Source organism: Carcharodon carcharias, chromosome 14, assembly GCF_017639515.1.
Source record: "Carcharodon carcharias isolate sCarCar2 chromosome 14, sCarCar2.pri, whole genome shotgun sequence".
Taxonomy (NCBI): domain Eukaryota; kingdom Metazoa; phylum Chordata; class Chondrichthyes; order Lamniformes; family Lamnidae; genus Carcharodon; species Carcharodon carcharias.
Window position 1 is genome coordinate 43,528,779 of NC_054480.1, and position 23,489 is coordinate 43,552,267.

A 23,489-nucleotide genomic window follows, 5' to 3' on the forward strand; every position below is an offset into this window, starting at 1 on the left:
GTTGGTATGACCAAAGAGATTTTTCTAAGGCACATTGTTGACCAGTGCAGTAGGATCTGTATTCTAGGATTTCATATTACATCTGTCTATTGAGTTATTGGTTATAGCACTGAGTCCCCAGAGCAATGTTCCATTTTAAAGCATTGCCATCACTCACCTTAGTTAGCACAAAAAATCACCATTATTTTAAAATTAGAAACATGCAATTACCAAGGGTTTGTTGCTTGTGTGGTTATGTTTGTAATTAAAACATATCACTGCAAACAGGTCCACGTTGGAAGCCAATACCTGTAGATTAGAGAATGGAGAAAGGAAAATCTGAAAGCATATGTATAAACCTCCTATTACTTTGATGGATAAAAAGAGACTCCTGATCAGTAAGAAAGAGGATTCAGAAAAAGAGAAGAATAGCAAAATAAGTTAAATGTGGATGAGCAGAAATTTTGAATTAAAAACTAAATTTATATCAAAGCAAATGTAAAATGGTTAACTTTAGATTATTCCCTGATTGTTACTCCACCAACTTAGTTTAAACAATCCTCGCACTCTAAGGAACATTTATTTGAGTAAGCGTAGCTAAATTGTTGGCACTACATTATATAGATTTAGATTGTAATGTTCTGTATTTTCTTTATAATTTACGATTTTTCAAATGTTAATTTCATAAGTTGTAAGGTTATAATATATATTTTTAATTTATCTATTCCTGACCAGCTTTTGTTCTGGCTAATTTTAGAATGGAGCATAACAGATTAAAAAGTCTTTGAAATTAGCACTGTAAGAAACAAATACCTTCTCCCTTAACAAGGAATTGTCTAACAAGAAATTGTGACAGTTCAAGTGGTAACCTTTCTCGCAACCAATTATAAAACTAACTTCTCATTCTTCTCATGCTTCTCACTGAAGTATGTAATTAGTTGCAATGAATAGGCAGTGACTCAGAAAGAAAGTCACTGAATGTGTTAACCTTTTAATGTAGTAACATGAGAGTTATGTCAATGAGAATCTTGTGGCAGGTGTTGGCTTTGTACCTCTCAGCCTAATTAGAATTAGGCTTAAAAAGATTTTCTTTTCTCTTACAGCTTTCCTTTGCTGCTTTTGTTCTGAGTGGTTATTTCACTTTCATTAGTTTTACAATGTTTCATACTTTCCATAACTGAGAACAAAGTTTTAATTACCTGGAGGCAAACTACACTGGATTTCATTGTAATATGGTCTTAATCTTAAATTTCTGCCTGTTTTATACACAAGTGAAGCCAGATTCCAGTTTCTTTCAGACTGCAGGTGTTTCAGATATCCTAAAATACATAGGGCTGAGCAAAGATGTAGATGTAAACAAGATCATTAGATTATAATGGATGAGGAAGACCATATAGCCCATATTAATTTATCCATAAAAGGGCATATAGTACCCCCACCCTGCCATTAATGGGCATAGTTGTTTCTTAACTACATCCAGTGCTATCGCATTCATCACGCCACGTAGACTTTCATTCCTATTGTTGACACTCTGCATGAAGGAAAATATTCTTGCTATCAATCCCAAAGTTATCTTTTATTAGATTGAACTTTTGTCCTTTTTCATTGAGCTTAAAATTGAATTTAAAGTAATATTCTAGATTTGCTTTTTCCATACCATTAATTATCTCGTTTACCTCTATACAATCACCTCTTAAATGTTTAATTTCCAGGCTGAAAAACCAAGTCTCTTCAACCTTTCTGACTATTTTAAATCCCTGATACTATGAATCAGTTTTGAGAATCTTCCTTTCATTGCTTCCAGCATTTGAATATCTCCCTTGTGTCTCAGTGATCTCAACTGAAATTTTCAAGCTGTGGTCTGACCAGAGCACTGTATGGTTTGATCATGACTTCTGCTGAAAAACTCTGCAGCTTGGCTATGTAGTTCAGCATTCAATGGTATTCTTTCTGTTGCTTTTGTATAGTACTCTGCACATTTCTGCATTAAATATTATCTGCCCACATATATTCTTCACTCTGATTTTTGAGTAGCTTTCTCTAATTCCCCCAGTTTAGTTTCAACATCAAATTTAATCATTTGGCATTGAGGTTCTGAAACTAGGCCATTAATGTCAATTAGAAACAGTAGTGATCCTAACAATGAACCCTGAGGTACCCCACTCAACTTCCCCACACTGTCTCAGAAATCTTTATTCTTTCTTTTTCACCCTTTAACCAGTTTCTTATCCATTCCCAGGGTTTACATATAATTCCATCTCTTTGCATTTAACTTATAGCTTTCCAAGGGACTTTTTAAAATGCCTTTTGGAAGCCTAGGTGCACCATGTTTTAGGGCTTCCACTATCAACTTGGATGTTCCTCAAAGGTTGGTGAAACATGTTTCCCATGTGAAATTATAATGACTAGTGTTAATTAGGTTATTGTACACAAGATTTTTAAGCTTACACATGATAATTGATTCCATTATTTTACACACAATGGAGGTGAGACTGCCCTATAGTTGCCCATTATTGTTCACTTCTTGAATATGGATACTTCATTGGCTTACTTCCAATCTCCCATATCAATTGACTCATTCTTAATAGTGGTCACAACCTCGTTACTTCCTCCCTAGTTTCTATTAGTGCCATAATACTATTTTTCCCTGATGATTTGTCACTTTTGAGCCAATTTAGCCCTTTTTGACTATATCTCACTCTTATCAATGTTGTTAAATTTATTTTGGTTAACTCTCTGAAGAGGGTATGCAGCTCATATCATTCCTGGTGAATACTGGAAGTTGATTGTGGACCAAAAAGTGGATCAAAGCATGAAGTAGAAGGCATGGGTGAGGCACTAAACGAGTCTGTCCTTACCAAGGTAGAACATGCTGTCAAAGTCATAGTGAAAGAGGAGGTAGTTAAGGTACAGAATGGGTTAAAATTTGATAAGAAGGAGGCATTGGATAGACTGGTTGCACTTGAAGTTGATAAGCATCAGCACCAGATGGGGTATAGTCAAAGATGCTGAGGAATGTAAGGATGGAAATTGTGGAGTCACTGGCCATAACCTTCCAATCCCTCTTAGGTACAGGGTGGTGCCAGAGGACTGGAGAATTGCAAATGGAACATCTTGTTCAAAAAATGATGTAAAAGTAAACCCAGAAATTACAGGCCAGTCAGTTTAAACTTGGTGGTAGGAAAGATTTCAGAGATGGTAATCTGAAATAAAGCAGTCACTTGGACAAATGCATTAATCAGGGAAAGCCAACATGGATTTATTAAAGGCAAATCATGTTTATCTATTATGAGTCCTTTAATGAAGTAATAGAGATGCTTGATGAGGGTAATGCAGATGATGTGATGCACTTCCAAAAGGGGTTTAATAAAGTGCCACATAACAGACCTGCCAGCAATGTTGAAGCCCATGAAATAAAAGAGAAAGTGGCAGCATGGATAAGAAGCAGGCTGAATGAAGAGTAGTTGTGAACAGTTACTTTTCGGACTGGAGGAAGATATATAGTAAAGTTTGCCAGGTGTCATGATTAGATGCATTGCTTTTCTTGATATACATTAATGATTTGGGTGTGCAGGGAACAATTTCAAAGGGCTCAATTTTTCACTGAGCGGACAGGCACGCGCCTGACCTGCTCGAGCACAAAATGACACGTGATGACATTGGGCAAGCATCCTGATGTCATCATGCACTTACATAATATTTTGGTCGGCGGACACACACTGGAGTCGGCAGCACGCCTATTAAGGCAATTAACAATGTAATTAAATGTAATTTTTTGCTACCCATCCAACCTTACAGTTGACGGACAGGCAAAAAGGCCAAGTGTGTCCTTTGCATTTTTTAGGAAACCTAAAGGTTTCCAACAGCAAATGAAAATAAAATTAAAATTTTAATACTTAATTAATAACATGTTTCTGCTCACCTGACAGACAGAGTCACATGAGGGACATACTTTAAAACATTTAAGAAACCTTTACTTTTCATGTTTTAAACTGTCATCTCCCTGAGGTAGCTCTGAGCCTCACGGAGCTTTTCCAGCATGCACCCATGCACATGCATGAACTTGCGCTCTTGCCCTCCTCGCCTCTACCCCCACACACCCCCCCCCCCTCCCCCCCACCCCACAGGCAGCGCTGCCACTCGCATTTCACGCTGGGCAGGCCTTAATTGGCCCGCCAGCATAAAATCGCGGTCCAGCCTTGATCACAGGCAGCAGTCAGCTTCCCAACCACCCCCGCCAAGCCTGCCCGATGAGGGAAAAATCCTCCCCAAAATTTGCAGGTGACACAAAACTTGGAATATTGTGACACGAGCACAAAATTGCAGATGCTGGAAATCAGAAATAAAACCAAAAAATGCTGGAAAATCTCAGCAAGTCAGGCTGCATCTCTGTGCCAAGAAGCATGGTTAATGGCCTGGATTTTCACCCAGTGGGTTCCTCAGGAACCCTTTAAAAATGGTGCGTTGGTCCTGATTCTCAGATTCCTGACCCCATTCCCAGCCTGTCTGATTTTCAAGAGTGCCTTTATAGGGTACATTTGGTTCCTGTCAAAAGCCCACATCCAGCACTCCTGAACTGGTTGGCTTCATTGTGGAGATAGGTATCTCCTACTCCTTTGCAATTTTTGGCCAAGGGGAGTTGGGCCAGGTTTTTAAAGAATGGTGGTTCACAACCCCTCAGAGGAATCATGAACCCTAGTCTGCATGAGAAGACCTTTAAAAGGTAAGTTCAAAAGTTTCCCTCTTCACACATGCCAAGCTATGTCCCCACCCACTCCCATTGGCCTCTCTTGCCCTCTATGCCAAGCTATGTCTTTCCACCCAACCCTACAGCCCCTCATATGCCTCAAAGCCAAACTATGCCCTTCCACCCACCCCATGGTCCCTTATACCCCAATGCCTAGCTATGCCCCCCAACCACCCTCATTACCCCTCATGCCCCCTAATGCCAAGCTATCTCCTTCTGCTCACCTCATGACCCCTCACACCTCCAATGCCAAACTATGGCACTTCAATGCCTATTTACTCACTATACACTGAATAGAACCAAGGAACCCTAGAGTGACAGTAGGACATGTAAAAAAAGACTTTGATAAAAGTAATTCATTCATAACTTTCTACTATGTTTAAAAAAAAGTCATTTCACTTTGTTGTGACCCTAGACTAGACTGCCAAGTTTTTGGTAAGATGCAGTTAGGTACCAATAATGTTTAGTTTATAGGAAACAAAGTTTGAGATTCAAGACACATGCTAAGCCACAAGATTCCAAGGGTTTTGAACAAAGGAAAATAACCTTCGCTATACAAGTTTAAAAAGATAAAACAATTTATATTATCTATCTTAAGCTATAACATTCAGGATTAATATGAGATACATGTGAATTAGCAGGTAAACTGATTGAAAACACCACACTGTACAATAACAGCAAATGTGACCAAGACAGATCCCACGGATTTCTCAGCAATCCACTCAGCTGCCAGTAAACATTGTGGGTTGAATTTTACGTAACGTAGGTGGGCGGGCGCCTGACCTGATCAGGCGTAAAATTGCGTGAGAAGACGTGAGAGCGTCCCAATGTCATTGTGCACTCAGTAGGTGTGCGCCGAAGTTGGAAGCGCACCCGCCGACAATTAAGAGGGAAATTAAGTCCACCAATGGTGCAATTGGGGCTGTAGCATTGGGTGGAGAGGTATAACTTAGCAATTTTGTCTCCAATTTTTCGTGGCCCGTCTAACCTTATGGTTGGCGGACAGGCGAATCGGCCAGGCGACCTTTACATTTTTCATCAAACCTCATCCGAGGGCAGGATAGAATTTCTGTTATGAAATAGAATAAAAATAAAAATCTGTAGACAGCATTTTTATCAGCTATATTTTCAGGTGCCAGATTATGATGCATGGACATGATTTTGCAGCTTTTCAAAACCTTATTTGATGATTTTCAGGTCTGCAGCTCCCTAAGGCAGCTATCTGGCTTAAGGGAGCTTTCGCTAAGCGCTCAGCTGCGCCTGCGGGTGACGACATCACCACCCGCCCTCTTCCTGCCCCCCCGGCAGTGCTGAGCTTTTCAGCGTGCATTTCAAGCTGACTGGCTGTTAATTGGCCAGCTGGCGTGAAATCACAGTCAGGGGCCGTCTGCAGTCTGGGGCCCGTTTCCTGACCGCTCCCAGACCCACCGATTGCACGCACCCACCAAAAGTAAAATTCAGGCCTTTGAGTCAACCAATCTTGTAGAAATTCTGTTTCCCTCATGGGGGACTCCAAACTTTTCACACACACACTAGCTCTGAAGAAGGGCCAAATGGACTGGAAACGTCAACTCTGTTTCTCTTTCCACAGATGCTGTCAGACCTGCTGAGATTTTCCAGCATTTTCTGTTTTTGTTTTAGATTTCCAGCATCTGCAATATTTTGCTTTTATCTAAAACTTTCACCTCTGAATTCCCTCAAAGTCATCCCAACTTGCACTGCACATCTCCTTGGGTTTCGATCCCGCCTCCCGAGAATCTGTCCACCTGGATTTGCGAGTCTGCACTCCAGCCTCTACTTGCTGGCTCAATTTCAGCTCTTTAATTGCCAGCTAGCTTCACTGGGCTGCCACTGCCCCTGGATTGCACCAAGCTCCGTTCTCACCAGCTACACCAAGCTTAACACTTTGCAGCATGGAGCCAGTGACCTTCTGTCACCTTCTCAGCTACCCAGGACTTCCCCTGAGCCCAGGTCCACAGAGACATCAAATGGCTTCTGGGACTTCTCCTGAGCCCCAGCTACACAGAGCCAGCTAACAGCAATACTTTTGCTGCCTGGAGCCTGCTGACAGCAGTACTATTTCGGCTTAGCATTTTCCCCCTGCTGCAGAACACTCACTCCTCCAGCAAAAACACAGATAAATTGAAACCACAGAACTTCCTTAAGTTCCACCCATTTCCATGATGACGGAATCCAGGGCTCACTGGATGTTTTTAAATTAATTGTAGCTCCAACACCCAAAACAAAACAAGTCTCTGAGCTGCATCTCTTTGCAAGCAGTGAAGATGCCCCATCTCCAATTCTAAACAAGCCCACTGGCTGTTTTATGATCTTACCTTTCTAACTGTTGACCCCTTAAGTCAACATGGCTCCAACTTTTTAAGTGTACTCGTCTTCAGCTGCTTTAGTTGCCTTCATCCCATTTTGTACAGTTAAACTTTAATCTTCCCAGAACTAAAAATTAGATCTAAAAGATTATTATGAACCATGAACTAGGTATTTATAATAACTGGGAAGGCAATAAAAATGTCAATCATCCAGACCCTTTAAAGTATCAATAAGGAAAACTGCAGCCCCTTGTAATCACTTAACCTTGTGTAAATAAACATTGTGAACTTGACAGGGGAGATCAGAGAGCCAGAACTGTCAGTCAACCAATGTTTTCTTTGGGGTGCAGCTTTTTCAACAAGTATATTGGATGTATGGGCTCTTAGCCAAGCCTCATTATATATGTTTGGCTGAGTACCCAGACAACCATTACTCTTGTTGAAATTCCTGTGCTCCAGAGAAAACAATGTTTGTTTTACATGCTGGGTCTCTGATCTCTGCTGCCAATTTCACAATGTTTATTTACAAAAGGTTAAGTGATTTCAAGGGCTTGTGGTTGTTGTTATCGTTACTTTAAAGGGTCTGGGTGATTGACACATTTATTGCCTTCTAGTGAAATGACCTTTTTTAAGATGGCAGAAAGTTATGAATGAATTATTTTTTTTTTACACATCCCAGTGTCACTATAGGGTTCATTGGCTCTAAACAATGTGTAGTGGGTCAATGGAAGTGCCGTAGCTTGGCATTGGGGGTATGAGGGGCCATGTAGGGTGGAAGGAAGAGTATAGCTTGGCTTTGGGGAATGAGGGGCTATGGAGGGTGTGTGGAAGGCCATAGCTTGCCATTGGAGGCATGAGGGGCCATGAAGGGTGGGTGGAGGGAGTCAGGTGGCATGGATGGGGCATGGGGGGTGTGTGAAGGGTGAGAGTGTGTGTGGGGTGAGGGCTGGAGGTCCTTTGTAGTTTTATTTTAACTGGGATGATGTCCCACAGCACTGAAGTGGGCCTTTTAAACACCCGCCTCAGCACCCAGCAACCCATGTGGCTTCCTCCATACTCCTTCCCGGGTTGGCTGGCCTGACTCCAGCCCACATCCACCCCCAGCAATGAAGATTCTGCCTTTACGAGCACTTTCTTCTGAGACTGGTGGGCTGAGCCAGGAATTTTCCTGACTCCGGCTACCCGTCTTGTGGATGAAAATTCGGGCCAATGTTTCAAATTGAGTGACCTTTCATCAGAACCTCTCATCATATTGTAAACTGTTTGGAGGATAGCGATAGGCATTAAGAGGACATAGACAGGCCGGTGAATGGCCAAACACAGGGCAGATGAAATTTAATGCAGAGAAATGTGAAGTGGTGCGTTTTGATTGGAAGAACCTGGAAAGCCAACATAAAATAAAGGATACAATGTTAAAGTGGGTACTGGTATAGAGAGACATGAGGTTATATGTACATAAATTATTGAAGGTGGCAGGGCAGATTGAGAAAGTGATTAAAAAGGCATACGGGATCCTGGGCTTTATAGCTGGAGTACAAAAGCAACAAAGTTATGATGAATCTTTATAAAACATTGGTTCAGCATCAGCTGAATTATTAGCCCAGATCTTCTGGTCTCTGAATAGTCAGAAACCGGACATAACCCCCAAGGTGCACCTTAGGACCCTTCAGAAGTCCCAACACAATGACTCTGTGCGAATTGCCTGGGAAGATTGAAATTCCGATGGACAATCCCCTTGCTCCCCAGGACCCTCTGAAAATGTCTCTAACTCTGACTTAGGGTCGGAGACTTTTGATGGATCTGACTTACTTACCTGGATAGTTACCCAAGAAATGTTAGACAGCTTAGAAACTAGTCTAACACACGGGTAATGACAGAACTGACATCTCAGTCACCACACTAACCCCACAAGTAGCCCCCTCAAACACCCGCCGACTACCCCCTAACCCTGTGACTCCCCCCAACCTCCAACTAACCCCTCCCCCTCCATTCGAACTGCCCTCACCACATGACTCCGCCCATGACCCCCGACTACCCAATTACCCAACCTGACTAGCCCCACAACGTGGCTCCCTCTGCAATGCACCCCCCCCCCCCCCGAGTCCCTCCCCAACCCAATATGACTAGCACCTACTACCTGAATCCCCCCCCAATCCTCCAACTACCTTCCCACTACACAACTCCCCTGACCCCCCAACTTCCCCCATGACCTGACCTAACCTCCAACCTATCCACCAACCACCCTACTCCCTTTCCTTAGCCACCCTATCCCCTTACCCACTTCACCCCTTCTTCCAACCTACCCCCTCACCGACTCTACCTTTCACCCACCCTATGCCCTATACACCCTACTCCTTACCCACCATACCCTCTTAGCCACCATCCCCCTTTACACACTTACCTTCTCACCTTAGCTTTTCAAAGAAGCTTTGGGACATTTAAACTCTTTACTTACCAGATTATGACAGCTAGTGCCATAAAAAAGGGATGTGGTTTCTGCATGGATTCTCTCCACTGTCCCGTCTGATGTTCCCTGCACTGACTGAGTTCTGCAGGACTCTCCATAGGAAGATTACCCTGAAAAATTAGAGGAAGTTAAGTGAATATCTTTTTGTTTGATCAGGGTCAGAAATAGGAGTTCCAAATTCTGTGGAAGACCTGTGCACTGAGTGCCTGATGGGCCCTTAGTACGGCAAGCCTTCCCCAATGGAGGCAACACAGGATCCTACCAATTCTCCAGCCATTGGCCAAGACCCCTATCCCAAACATTAAATTCCAGCATAGGAAGGAAATTAAGACTTTAGGGAAGATGCAGAAAAGATTTACAAGAGTAGTTCCAGGAAAGATCGATTTCAGTTATCTGAATGGATTGGAGAAGCTGGGGCTGTTCTCCTTCGAGAAATGAAAGTTGATAGGGAGATTTGATAGAAGTGTTCAAAATCATGAGGGCTCTAGACAGAGTAGATGGACAGAAACTGTTCCCATTAGCATCAAGTTCGAGAAACAGAGGACACCGATTTCAGGTAATTGGCATAAGAACCAAAGGCGAGTGGTTAGGATCTAGAGTGCAATACCACAGATTGTAGTGGAGGCAGATACAATCATGGCTTTCAGAGGGCGATTGGATAAGAACTTCAAAAGAAAATAAATCGCAGGACTACAGGCAAAAGAACAGGTAAGTGGGATTAGCTGATTTGCTCTTGCAGAGAACATGACAGGTCAAATGGCCCCCTTTTTATTATTCTTTCACAGGGTGTGGGCATCGCTGGCTAGGCCAGCATTTATTTTCCAACACTAATTGCTTTGAGAAGGTGGTGGTGAGTTGCCTTCTTGAACTGCTGCAGTCATGTGGTGTAGGTACACCCACAGTGCTATTAGGAAGGGAGTTCCAAGATTTTGACTAAGTGACAGTAAAGGAACGGCGATATATTTCCAAGTCAGGATGGTGTGCAGCTTGGAGGGGAACTTGCAGGTGGTGGTATTCTAACCATTCAATGATTGTCTAAGTAATCTTTCTGAATATTAACTACCTTCTGGTAACCCTGTTTTGTTTCCATTTGCATCTTTTATGGCTTTTATTCTTTTCTGCCTGCCTGTTTACTGTTATAGTGCTGAAAGTGTTGTTATGTTTAGCCACTGCTGCTATAATTCTTTTCTAAATATATTTTTTTCCCCTTTGATCACCTTTTAAAATAATTTGTGCATTTTTTCCCCTCAAAGAATGCTTTCTTCATTCTCTGCAGGAGTTTTCTGCAGTGAAAATAAATTATTTAAAAAAAACTAAATGATGCATTCATAAATACCACTCCATTAAGGTATAAGCCAATACTGTAACTTGTTTCATATATACTAGAGGTGAAGCTTTTTCTTTGCAAGTACCAATAACATTTCGAAGTTATCCTATGAAGTAAACTCATTACTATATTGCAACCTAATAGCATTTGCACTGGAGCATTAGGTTTCCATTCGGAAGGCTTGCGTTCAAATCCCAAACCAAATTGACCTCCAAACCTACATAATGAATGATTTTTCAAGAACTGTCCTGCTTCACTTAGCAGTCTTCCTGTTGGCCAGATTATATTGATGTTGATGGTGATGATCAAAACGTCCATAGCACAGGCCACATTCCCTTCCTTGTTAAAGAAGATTCAACTTAGAATTTTACAAACCTATCTTTTAACTTTTTATTTTTACCTGCATTTGTGCTCCTCTCAGAAGTATTTATTGTTGTTGTTCTCAGATACATCTCCAAGTGAAGCCACCAACATGAACGCTTCTAACAACATTGGGATCAGCGCTCTTTGTGCAATCTGTGGTGATCGAGCTACAGGTAAACATTACGGAGCCTCCAGCTGTGATGGCTGCAAAGGTTTCTTCAGACGGAGTGTCCGAAAAAATCATATGTATTCCTGCAGGTAAAACTCCTTAAAATAATTCACTAGTTTATACAATTTATCCTTTATATACAGCACAAAGGTCATTCATAACATTGGTGAATGTTTACTGCAAGCAGACTGCAATATTGTCCAGTGCTCTTTACCATGAAATATGGAAATGTTGAAGATTGACAAAATGCCAGGAAGGGCTTTGTCTGCTGTAGACTATTGCAGGTTGCTATATGTTAGAGTTTATTAATCACCCACATACAAACACAGATATACACACATATAAAAACAGTACTCCAAATAAATATAGCTTAACATGACATTTTGAAATCAATATATTCAATCAAACATTTGGGCTCTTTGATTAGGTTGCATTACTAAAATGAATAAATTAATTAAAAAGAATTTCACACTGTCAAATTAAATTCTTACAGGATAATAATATTCAGTGTTACATGTTACTCAACTTTAGTTGATCGCAAAATGATTGTCTGGTTACTATATATAGAAGAAGGGTTGGACAGAAGGTTACCATGAATGAGAAACAGTTTACTAAATATGATCAACAACTTATACAAGGAATGAAAAAAGCTAACAGGCATCAGACTGATATGGGGGAATTTTAACTGCCGAGTATGGGTTGGTCCCAGGCAGGTGGGGAAGGAAAGAGAGGCCCTTTGGACATCTTTTTATTCATTCACGGGATGTAGGCGTTGCAGACAAGGCAGTCATTTATTGTCCATCCCTAATTGCCCTTTTCTGCTCTTTTTGTGGCTTTGAGTAAATATCATGGCCAGGGTTTTGAAAACAATGATTCTGAAAACCTTGTGCATCTGGCATGAGTGTTCTGTGTGATTGTTGTAATTGCAGAACTTCTCTATCTCCAAACTTAGAGTGTGGAGATTCATGGCAAAATGCTTGACAACTAAGTACACTGCAGGAACTCATCAAGGTTTCTGCAACAACAATTCCCAAAACCATGACCTCTCATAACTAGAAGGACAAGGGCAGCAGGTGCATGCAAACACCAACACCTCCAAGTTCTCCCCCAATTCACACATCATCCAGACCTAGCCACATAATTGCTGTTTCTTCATTGTTGCTGAGCCAAAATCCTGGAACTCTACCAAACCGCACTGTGGAAGCAGATTTGTCACACAAACTGCACTGGTCCCTGAAGAGAACTCACCACCATCTTGTCAAGAACAATTAGGAATGGGTAATAAATGCTGACCTTGCCAGCAAAACCCACATCCTATGAATAATTAAATTGGAAAAATGTATACCAATGCACTCTAGAAAATGACAATTCAGAGGTTTAAGCTCAGCCTGCAATTGAAAGAAACAGCCATGAACATTTCAAGTGTTAGGGAAACTCCTACAAGAGACCTATACTGTATATTAAAGACAAATAAATTCTAGAATATGGGCCATGTACATCAGTATCTTCAGAAGAATTTATGATATAAATTGCAACAAGTTGACTAAGTTCAGTTTAGTTCTGAATTTGTGCATCGAGAAAGTGAGCTGTGAGGAGAATGCAAAGGGGCTGTAAAGAGCTACAGACTGATTCAATGAATGAGCAAGTAAAGTGGCAGATGGAGTATAATATGGTGAACTGTGAAATTACACACTTTAGTAAGAAGAATGAAAAACAACTTTTTTTAACAAAGTGAGAGATTAGTAAATGTTGGTATTCTGAGTGACTTGGGCGGGGTCGTTGTACAGAAAGTTAACATGCTGGTACAGCAAACAATTGGGAATTAATATATTATTCTTTATTGCATGAGAGTTGGAGAAGGGAGCCTTGCCACAATTACATAGGGTTTTTGAGACACCATACCTGGAGTACTCTGCACAGTTTTAGGGTGGAATGTTCTGCTGTCACTCATGGCGAGCTTGGAGGCAGGAAGAACATTGTAATTAGGTGGGGTGGTGGCATACCTAAACCCTGCCACTTTGCCATCTCCACCAGAATTAAGTTCTGGGCAGGAAGGCCCATGGTTGACCTTTCCACCCCACCACCTATTGAGGCCCTTAAGTGCAGTTAATGGGATTAACCTAGCTGCAATTGGGCCTGTTGCCATGCGAGCTGTATGACAGGTGAACCTATGCAGGCTGCTTGTCACCTCAGGGTGGTGGGGGGAGGGGGGGTGGGGGAGGGATGCCCCTTGATCAAAGGTACTCAATACCTGATTGAGGGACTGGACATTGGGAAGGGGGACCCGCTGACAGCCCTGCCCTGGCTTCTGACTGTCTTGACCCCTCGCCCCATGACTCCCACGCACAATACCCCTCCCTCTCTTTATTAACCTGTAGCTTGAGTCCTTCACGATATTGGGACTCCATGCAGTGCCTTTCCGTCCAGCAGCAAATACAGCCTCCTCAGTGGTACTGCTGAGCGTGAGAGTTCCCAGCCTCTGATTGGTCAGAAGCACTCTCTGGGCATGTCTTCAGCCCCAGGACCTTGATTCCAGGGGAAGGCTAGTCAGTAGCCTCCCAACTACCTGACTGGCTTGTGGTTCAGTGGGCCTATCTGAAAGGAGGCACCACAGTTCTCTTGCTAGCTTGCCAGCCAGCAGGCAAGACCCCCGTGCCTCAACAAGATTCTGCCCTTGGTCTATGAACCTAAGGAAGGGTATACTTGCCTTAGAGGGAGTGCAACAAAGGTTCACAAGATTTATTCATGAGATGAGAAGGTTGTCTCATGGGGAGAGATTGAGTATAATGGGGCCTATATACTCTGGAGTTTAAAAGAATGATAGTAATCTCATTGAAATATATAAAACTCTTGACAGGGTAGATGCTGACAGGCTTTTCCCACTGGCTGAAGAGCCTAGAACTAAGGGTAATAGTCTCAGGACAAGGCATCAGCCATTCAGAACTGAGATGAGGAGAAATTCCTTCACTCAGAAGGCTGTGAATCCTTGGAATTCACTACCCCAAAAGACAGAGATCAAAATACTTTGGGGCACTAAAGGGATATGAAGATAGGGCAGCAAAGTGGAATTGATGTCAAAGTTCAGCCATGATCTTGTGGGGCTTGAGGGACCATTTGGCTCATTATCAAGATTATCAAGAATTTAAGATAATGACAAAAGGTTAAGATATTTGGGTATTTTTTTCTTCAGAGAAGAGTCTTCAAAGTGATCTCACTGAAGGTGACTTCCAAATTTAATCCAGACAAATTGTTTTCTGTGATTCAGGGCCATATTGCCTACTCCTGCTCCTATTAATAATGTTCTTATTCAACATCATTGCTGATCAAAATGTGAAGAAAAAACACTACAAAGCCATGCAAGGTTAATTCTGAAATGAACAAACTCTGCTTCAGGTCCAAGAATTTTCACATACTCTGTGGAAAACTAATTGTATTTCCTTGTTGGGCTGCCGAATGAGATATCTTGTCATAATAGTGTGCTCCATTGGAAACTTTTAAAAATCAAAGAAGTCTAATTTATTCCATAAACTATGACTTCTTTCATCAGAGAAGCACTCAAGGCATGAAGGGCATTATTTTAATTATCTTATACTACTTACTGAAGGCAGAAAGCAAAGGTGAAAAGGTAGATAATTGGTCCGAAATGGAGAATAAATTGCAAAGCTATAAAAATGTCCACCTGAAGAAATTTCCATTCACTTAAATGTAAATGTTCTTGGTTAAGATTAACTGTGCAAGACATCTATTAACCCTTCAGGTCATTGAATTTCTGTGCCAAATGCGAAGTGATCTTAAGAAGACTCCAGCATATGAGGATGGATAAGATCCAAGTCAAGATTACTATTAGCACTTGGTACTATCCAAAGTTGGAGACATTGCTAAGAGTTTCCATTGATAAGACCTTTATGATATGTCTATGATATATAGTAGTGGTTAATTTCAGCAATTAAATACACTCTACCATAGCAACCAGGGGCCTTTACAAAGATTAGTTTCAATTTCAAAAGAATTATGTCTACAATTCTCCTTCTTTCATTGCTAGTCTGTTAATGATTAGCACTAATTATTATTCCAAAACAATTATGTCAGGATGGAGAAATAAGGGTAGAATTCCATCTACCCAACAAGTCTCGCATATAATCACAAATGTGAAATTTCATTCAGAACCTCTGCCACAAAAATATACAAAAAATGATCACGTTTTAAAACATACAAAGACACTTGGTTTAATATTTAATTTGCATACAGCAAGACAAAGGAGACTCCATTGCAAGTTTATACTAAGGCAATTATGATGTGGTTTCATTTTATCTTACAGCTATAACGTTCATCATTGTTAAACATGTCCATTCACATATGATGACATCTAGTCTGATTCATCTGTCCCGAACTGGGTTGCTATGAAGGATACAAGATAATTTTGGAGGCCTGAACAGCAATTCTTGTTTACATAGGGAGATTCAATCTTTGCCAGGTTTGATCTGAGCAGACAGCTATAAGAGTTCGCCACTGTAATTGAGCAACAGGCTGGGTTTATAAGGCTTCATTAGCATTGGTGTTACATAGCTCCACTGTCTATGTGGTCATTTTCCATATTTCATCGTAGTTTATCAATCTTTGGTGACTGACCATCAAGCATTTGCTATTTGTTAAAGCTACAGCAACTGAATTAGTCAAGGGTCACTGTCTTCATGCAGAAGTGTTGATTAAAATAATGGAAATTGCAGCAAATTGTATCATATCAGTAGCTGATGTACAACTGTGGTTTTTCTCCCAGACTACAGTGGAAAGTAAATTTGGACCGGCTGTAAATGAGTTTCAAGCTGGGGGACGGTTGGTGTATTTCACTAAGACAAACACATGCTCAACTCTAGGCAGCCATTATTGAACCAACTTTATTTACAGCTCCCCAACAGAGAGAGCAATATAACAAAATGCTCAGATCTTGCAATATACTGCAGGGCTCGGGGTGGGATAGATTTAAAATGACCTTCCTGGTGTAGTCTCTGCATCCATCACTTAGAGTTTCACCTTTTCCTTTTGCAGTCATATTTAATCCAGTTGGATAATAATCATGTTTAAACTTTAATAGTATCACACCATTCACTGGGGGACTTCATAGCCAAGCTCTTTGCCTGACAGAGTGGATTCTGAATAAAGCCCATGATAGGGTGGATTGAACATAAAAGGGTAAATTCTTCTGGAAGGAATAAACCTGAGGGGCTAAGTGGCCTTTGTTAACCTATATTTTCTTCTCCCGTCATACTATCCTCCTCCGATACCAGTGTGATTGCATCAGAAAAGGTTCAAAGCAGATTTACAAGGATGTTGACAGGACCGGGTGAAAGTTTTAGCCAGGAAAAAGGATTGGATGAGCTGGGGTTGCTTACCTTGGAACGGAGAAGGCTGAGACTTAAGCAGATTTAATTGAAATGTATCAAGTTATGAGGAGCCTAGATAGAGTGGATAGGAAGGACTTATTTTCCTTAGCAAAGGTGTTAATAACCATGGGCATGGATTTATAGTAATTGGTAGCAGGAAAGGGGAGTGGAGGAGAAATGCTTTCACCCAGAGGGTGGTGGGTGTCTGGAACTCACTGACTGAAAGGGGGTGGAGACAGAAATCCCTCATCTCATTTAACGTATGCACTTGAAATGCCATAACCTACAGGATGGCGGACCATGAGTTAGAAAGTGGAATTAGATTAAATAACTCTATTAAGACCAGCACAGACATAAAGGGCTGCAAATAGCTATGATTTTATTTAACTGCATGTTGAGTTCTAATCGTGATTAAAGTTTCCCCCACTGCCATGCCAGAATCATAGATTAAGCACTGTGTGAACAACAATCCAGCTCATTTAAAAATGACATAATTAGCAAAAAGATATAAAAGCAGATCTTGGATCTTGGAAAATGAAGGTAAGAAACTTCAGTGTATTTGTGGAACAGAGCACATTGATAATAAGACAGTATAAAAGCAGATATCCACAAATGCTAAATCTTTTGAAATAAAGCAAGGAAAGAGAAATTAGCTTTGCGTGTTTGCCTATGCTGCTTTGCTAAGCAGGATCGCTGTTTACTGTAGCTTGAGGTATGGGAATAGAGGGTGAGATAAAGGACGATAATTTGGTCTAAAGTATCTGATTTGAAGCCTGGTTAGCTTTTACTGAATTTCAAGCACAAACTTTGATTACAGTCAATAAGCTGTATCTTCCCTTTCAAAGAAGAAACATGTTTAAAATCAATTTTCTCTCAAGAAAATAACTCACACCTTCATCATTAAGAAATGTATGTGTAGATAGAAATGCTCTCAACCAGAAAATTTGTTCCCTAATTTATAGGAATGATTAAAATAGAAAATAGGAAATGTTTTAGCTGAAAAATTTTAGTTGGACTCCAGTTTGTATTGGAAAGGACAAAACCTTTAGTTTGTAATGAGCAATCAATCCTTTTAAATGAACAGCCTGGTATATTTGATCTCTCAACAGCAACCAAGTCAGGCGGTCCCATAGAACAGAGAATTCCACGTGTCTCCCACAAATATTTTAAAGACAGACTTATGGGGCTAAAAATCCTACCTTTGTTAGTGTTAGTGAGAAAATAAACAATAACAACAAGTAGTGAAATGCTGCCACTCCCCACATGCACCCTACCATCCCCACACCCCACCACAGCATTCCCCCACCCACCCTTCATTTGTGCCAATTGGGGAGAGTTTATTTGCGCTTATAAAAATGTTCATAGTGACTTGTTCCAGTGTTAGATTCTCACTTTTACAACATGCTGTAATGGTGACAAACACAAAACTTATAAGTGTTCACATTCGTTTGGACATGTTTAACTGTATGGAGAGTATGAAGTGTCTCACTTGATCTATAGATGCTAACAATGTGATTATTTTTTGTGTTGTCTTCAAGGTTTAACAGACAATGCGTTGTAGATAAGGACAAACGAAACCAATGTAGATACTGCAGATTAAAAAAATGCTTTCGAGCAGGGATGAAAAAGGAAGGTAAGAAACTTCAGTGTATTTGTGGAACAGGGCAAATTGATAATAAGACAATTACATAGCATATGAATTTCTGTAAGTGCTGGAGGAAGGTAGCCAAAACCCTTGTGTTCAGACAATACTCTAAGCTTGCTAATGTGGAGAGGCTTATTCCAAATAAAGTCTAGCACCAGCAGCATTTACATGAGTTTAGGTCCTAGTCACATAGCATCCTGAAGAACAACAATGGAAGATTGCTCTATCATGTTATACAATACTACCTGTTTGACAACAAGAAGAGCTGACCAAACACTAGGCATGTATTGTGCTACTGTTTGAGTTTACACTAAAAGATTTCATGATTTCTTTTCATGTATTCGCTCACAGGATGTGGGCATTGCTGGCTAGGCCAGTATTTATTGCCCATTCCTAATTTTCCTTGAGAAGGTGGTGGTGAACTGCCTTGAACTTACATCTGCAGCATCATAATTTGGTGCAAAACCTTAGCATGGAGTCAGCAAATTTCAGTCTAATTTGCTGTGTTGCCTGCAACAAGACCATGCAATTATGTACTTCAATGCGGCCATATATCAACTGCTGTCTAACAAAGGCACTAACACAATGTTCAAGAATGGAAATTAAATAAATACTTGGAGGACAAACAGGTCTATGAGGAAAGAGCAGAGCTGTGTGACTAATTGGATAGCTCTACCAAAGAGCTAGCACAGGCATAATGGGCTGAATAACTTCCTTCTGTGCTGTATTATTCTATGCAAACCACTTCAAACCACATATCTGCAAAAGCCTGACTCCATTGGCCATTAGAGATGCAATTATAAATAGAATGGGAGCTATTTTTTATATAGTTTCTACCTCATTTTTCAACATGAACTGGACAGTGCAGGATAAATACTTGAAGAGAAACAAAAAATCCACTGTTGAGACCCAGAGGCTTCAGTTTTCAAGTGGTTCTTGACTTAGGCGATCAGCTCTCTGGTCAGAGCAATCAAGACCCACTGTCAAAGCAAGAACAATTAGGACTTGAAATGTCCAGTTCAAGCACTCCTTCAAAGGAAACATTTCGGCCTGAATTTTCACTCCCAGGTTGGGAGCACAGAGTCAGGACAATTCCCAGCTTCACAAACCCAATCCAGGAGAAAGTGCCCCAGAAGGTTGGATTTTCAGTCTGGAGGGGCGATTGAAAAATGAAGTCATGGCAGGCAACCTGGAATAAGTGCAGAGACAGTCTGGGTGGAAGATCTGTCTAGGTGCACTAGCACTTTCACCTGAATTTTCATTCCTGGATCGGAAGTGCAGTTGGGACAATTCCCTACTCTGTAAACCGGACCTGGGAGAAATTGCCCTGAAAGTTCGGATTTTCAGTTTTGGAGGTGGTAGTGGAGGGATGGAGGGTCAAAATGGGAGTCATGGCTAGCAACCCCAGAATAAGTGCAGAGGCTGCTGGGTGCAGTGGTGGGCTCAGCAGAAAGTCTGCCTCGGTGCTCTAGCACTGTATCAAAATTTTTTGAAACAAAGAACGTAAAAACCCTTAATCCACCCTCACTCCCCATACACTCCCTATGCCCCATCCATGTCAACCCATGCCACCTCATGCCACTCAATCCCCATGGTCTTTTATACCCTTCATTCCAACATTTCCCCCCCATGGCACCTCATACCTTCCATGCCAGCATATGCCCCCCCCACCAACCCCAAAGGCTCTTTTTAACCCCTGTGTCATATTGGTGCCAACTCATGCCCCTACACACCACCCTTTGCCCTTACACCTACCACACCAACTCACCCAATATTCACCATGGACAGAACTCAGGGCCCATGCTGAGATTAAATAATGTTCTTAAGTATCTACTAAAGAATTCAATATTTGAAAAAAAACTCTCATTGATAAAAACCCATTCACTACATTTAACTTCCTTTAATCTCTTACCGAAACATGCATTGGAATTCATAGTCCTACTTCAAAGAGTTTACAACCACTTGGAGCTGTCAATCAAACTGTGAAAAGACAGGCACCCCACTGTGATAATGAAAGGTTGTGAAAGGCATGCAGCACTAATCCTTTAATGATAACCCTCAAGCTTATGTCAATAGACAGAGTGACAGAGCAAACACTGAATTTTTTTTTAACACTGGAGACATTTTTGATTCAAATCTTTAAAGGGCTGGGGTTTTAAATTCTTTGACAGCTGTTTTTGACAGCTCCTTTTGACAGTTCCAATGGATGGAATTTTCATATACCTTCCGCGGCAGGCTCAATGGCAGGTTGGGGGGGGTGGGAGGAGGTCCAAAAATCGGTTCCACAATGGCATAAAATGATGGCGGGATCTTCCAATACTGCCCTCCATGGCGGGTTGCATTTCCCATCAGAGGCCTGCGGAAAACCGATTTGCATCCTGCTAATGAGATACGGATGAAGGCCCGGCTGGTATCATGCCCCCATGCCCAATTGTCCACAATGCCAGTGGGAAATCACACCGGCCCAGAACACATCTGGGCCAATATGGCATGTGAAGTTGGGACTTTCCTTAGGCAGCTCACAGAAGTCCAAAAAGAAGCTGGAGACCTCCAGCAACCGGATCCTGGAACATCATTGGGTAGGTGGAGCATCAACAAAGTGGATCTTCTCAGTACAGCAACTTCACCCAGGGATCGGACCTTCATCCAGAGACTATGCCCAGGGATCAGATCCTTCAGCTGCAGGTGGAAGGCTGCTGGAGATATTAATAGGCAGTGAGTGTCTGTTGGGGGAGGGGTACAAAGAAGGGTAGGAGAGGAATTAAGAGGTGGTGTGAGGGTTCAGGCCTGGACAGTGGGGGGAGGGGGTGTGGGGGATGGAGGTTGGACGTGCTGAGGTAGAAGGGGTCTCTGAATATCAGCTGGAATGGAGCAGGAGGGTGGGAAGGTGATGGGGGAGGTGAAAGGGGTGCTTGTGCAGGTCTGGAGGGACATAGGGGGTTGTAGCGGTCTGAAGGGGTTCACAGCGAGGGGTCAGTTGAGTCAATGGTGGACTGCTGAGGTGAAAACTGAAGCTAACCATGGTAGGAGGGTAAGGTGAGGGTTAAAAGGGGAGCCGGTAGGGTGGGAGGGTGAGGGTGTGATCATGTCAGGGTGAAGGGGCACCAAAGGTTGTTTGTGAGGACGTGGAGATGAACAAAGAATCGGGGGAGTGGGCAGGATAAGGGCGGGCAAGTCAATGGTAATGAGGGTGGGATTCTCGGGGAGTAAGGGGACTTCAACATTATTCTGTATATATCTGAAGGTGATGGGGGACGGTTGAAGGGTGATGATGGGGATGTCAAAAATTATATCGGGGAGGGAGTCAGTGGTCATGGGGGATAGGGTGTGGGTGACTTGGGGTGGGGAAAAGGCATTTTCCAGCCGTATCATGGTGGCACCTGCCGTGGGAGATTTGGCAGCCCAGAGAAAAGTCCATTGACGTTTGGCAGGACTGGACAATCTCAGTAGCGGGTGTGGCCAGAAAATCCCACCTGAAGAAAGAATGTCACTACCACCATGGTTGGGCTGGTCAAAACTGTGCAGAGCCTCGTGGTGGAGATCTCAAGATGCTGCATGGGAGTTGGGACATCAGAGGTGTGCAGAGATATAGGTCATCACAACTGGACAACTGAAGGGGAACCCCAGCATGTAGCCTTCGCAATGCTAGGGCCCTGGGACACCTGAGAGTTTGAAGGTCGAAGCCTCAGAATATGCGTGAGAGTGCTTGTACATTGCTCACAAGGGCCTTGGCATTTACCTTTGTTGCCCTGCAGATGCCTCATTCCAGGGGCTGAGATATCCCCAGGAAGATGAAGGGGTGTGAGGAGCGCCAAGCCTTAAAGGACTAGAGCTAAAACTGCACATTAGACATCATTAAAGTGAATATACTTACATAAGTTTGCTGTGACATTCAATAGTGCACCCATGCAGCCAATTGTGATTTCAGCATTTCTGCCAATTCTTCTAACTGCTCCCCTGAACTCCACAGCAGGGGTGGAGGCAGCCTGCTGACCAGTTTGCCCTGTTGTCTTGGATGACCTTGGCAGCCATCCTCTGGAGGCCTGAGGCCTGGAAGGGTCTTGACTTAAGTTGGCTGTACTTCTGTGGGCAAGCTGCTCCCTCTGAGGTGACCGAGGATGAAGTTGAAGGAGTCCCAAGCAAAGGGGATTCGGAAGGGCCAGACCACCTCCGAGAGTGGATGACCCAAGGTGTCCATCTGCCATTCTTCCTCCCTTTGCATGCCTGAAAGCCCTTGCCTGACTCCTTGAGGGGAAGGGGCACCAGGATGGAGGTCGAGGTACCCCATTCCCCTTTCAGGTAACCACTGCCGAAGTTCACCCATGGCTACCAAGGTGGAGTGCAGGTCTGCTCGCATCTCCAGGAGAATCTGCTGGACTAGGATCTCCATGGAGTCTGCCATCCTCTCCATGGGGACCTCGGTGCGTGTACATGTCGGCACCACTTCATCAGCCAGCAGGCAGATGGCTTCCTCCGCCTTGCATGCCATCCTGGTGAGAGCCTCCAACACATCTACTCACCTCTTGCTGACTCTTCAGCATCATTTGGAAGGTGAATTCTAGAGGCAATTCATCAGACTGGGACCTCGCTGATGCCTATTCTCCAGCACTCCTCCAAATGCCGGTGAGCTTAATTGACCCTGCCTCCTCCCACTGTGGATACGTACCCATGCAGTGACCAGCAGAGTGTTGACCCTTCCTTTACCACAGCTAATACCCACCAAGATGTGTGTCTCTAGGCTGGTGGATGGTGCAGGTGTCTGCTGTGATGCCTCTACAGTTGTACTTGGTCTTCTGTGATGTCCTCGCTCCTCTCCGGGCTTGGGCTTGTGTTGGAGCTGGACACAGCTTCCTGCGGCTCAGCCTTTGTCCTCTTCCTAATGGCAGCTGTAAGTGAGAGAGGAGACAATGAGTGACATCATGAGCTGCTTCCAACATGGAGGCACCCTTGGCCCTGAGGTTTCTATGATATGCATTGATCCTTACTGGTTGGAGGCCAAATCCAGTCCCGTCCCATCCCTGCTAGATGGGCTATCAGCTCCTCAAACTCTGTCACTTCCTTCATATGTGACTGACCCCTTCTCC

The 23,489-nt window shown here is 42.6% G+C and overlaps 1 protein-coding gene across 1 annotated transcript in view; it reads left to right on the forward strand.

Annotated features, from left to right (window-relative positions):
• hnf4a (hepatocyte nuclear factor 4, alpha) overlaps positions 1 to 23,489 on the forward strand; it is a 93,060-nt gene that overhangs the window by 28,360 nt on the left and 41,211 nt on the right. The window contains exons 2-3 of the mRNA XM_041204688.1: positions 11,294 to 11,468; positions 18,299 to 18,393. Coding sequence (XP_041060622.1) covers positions 11,294 to 11,468; positions 18,299 to 18,393 — 270 coding nt within the window. The remainder of the gene's footprint in view (positions 1 to 11,293; positions 11,469 to 18,298; positions 18,394 to 23,489) is intronic.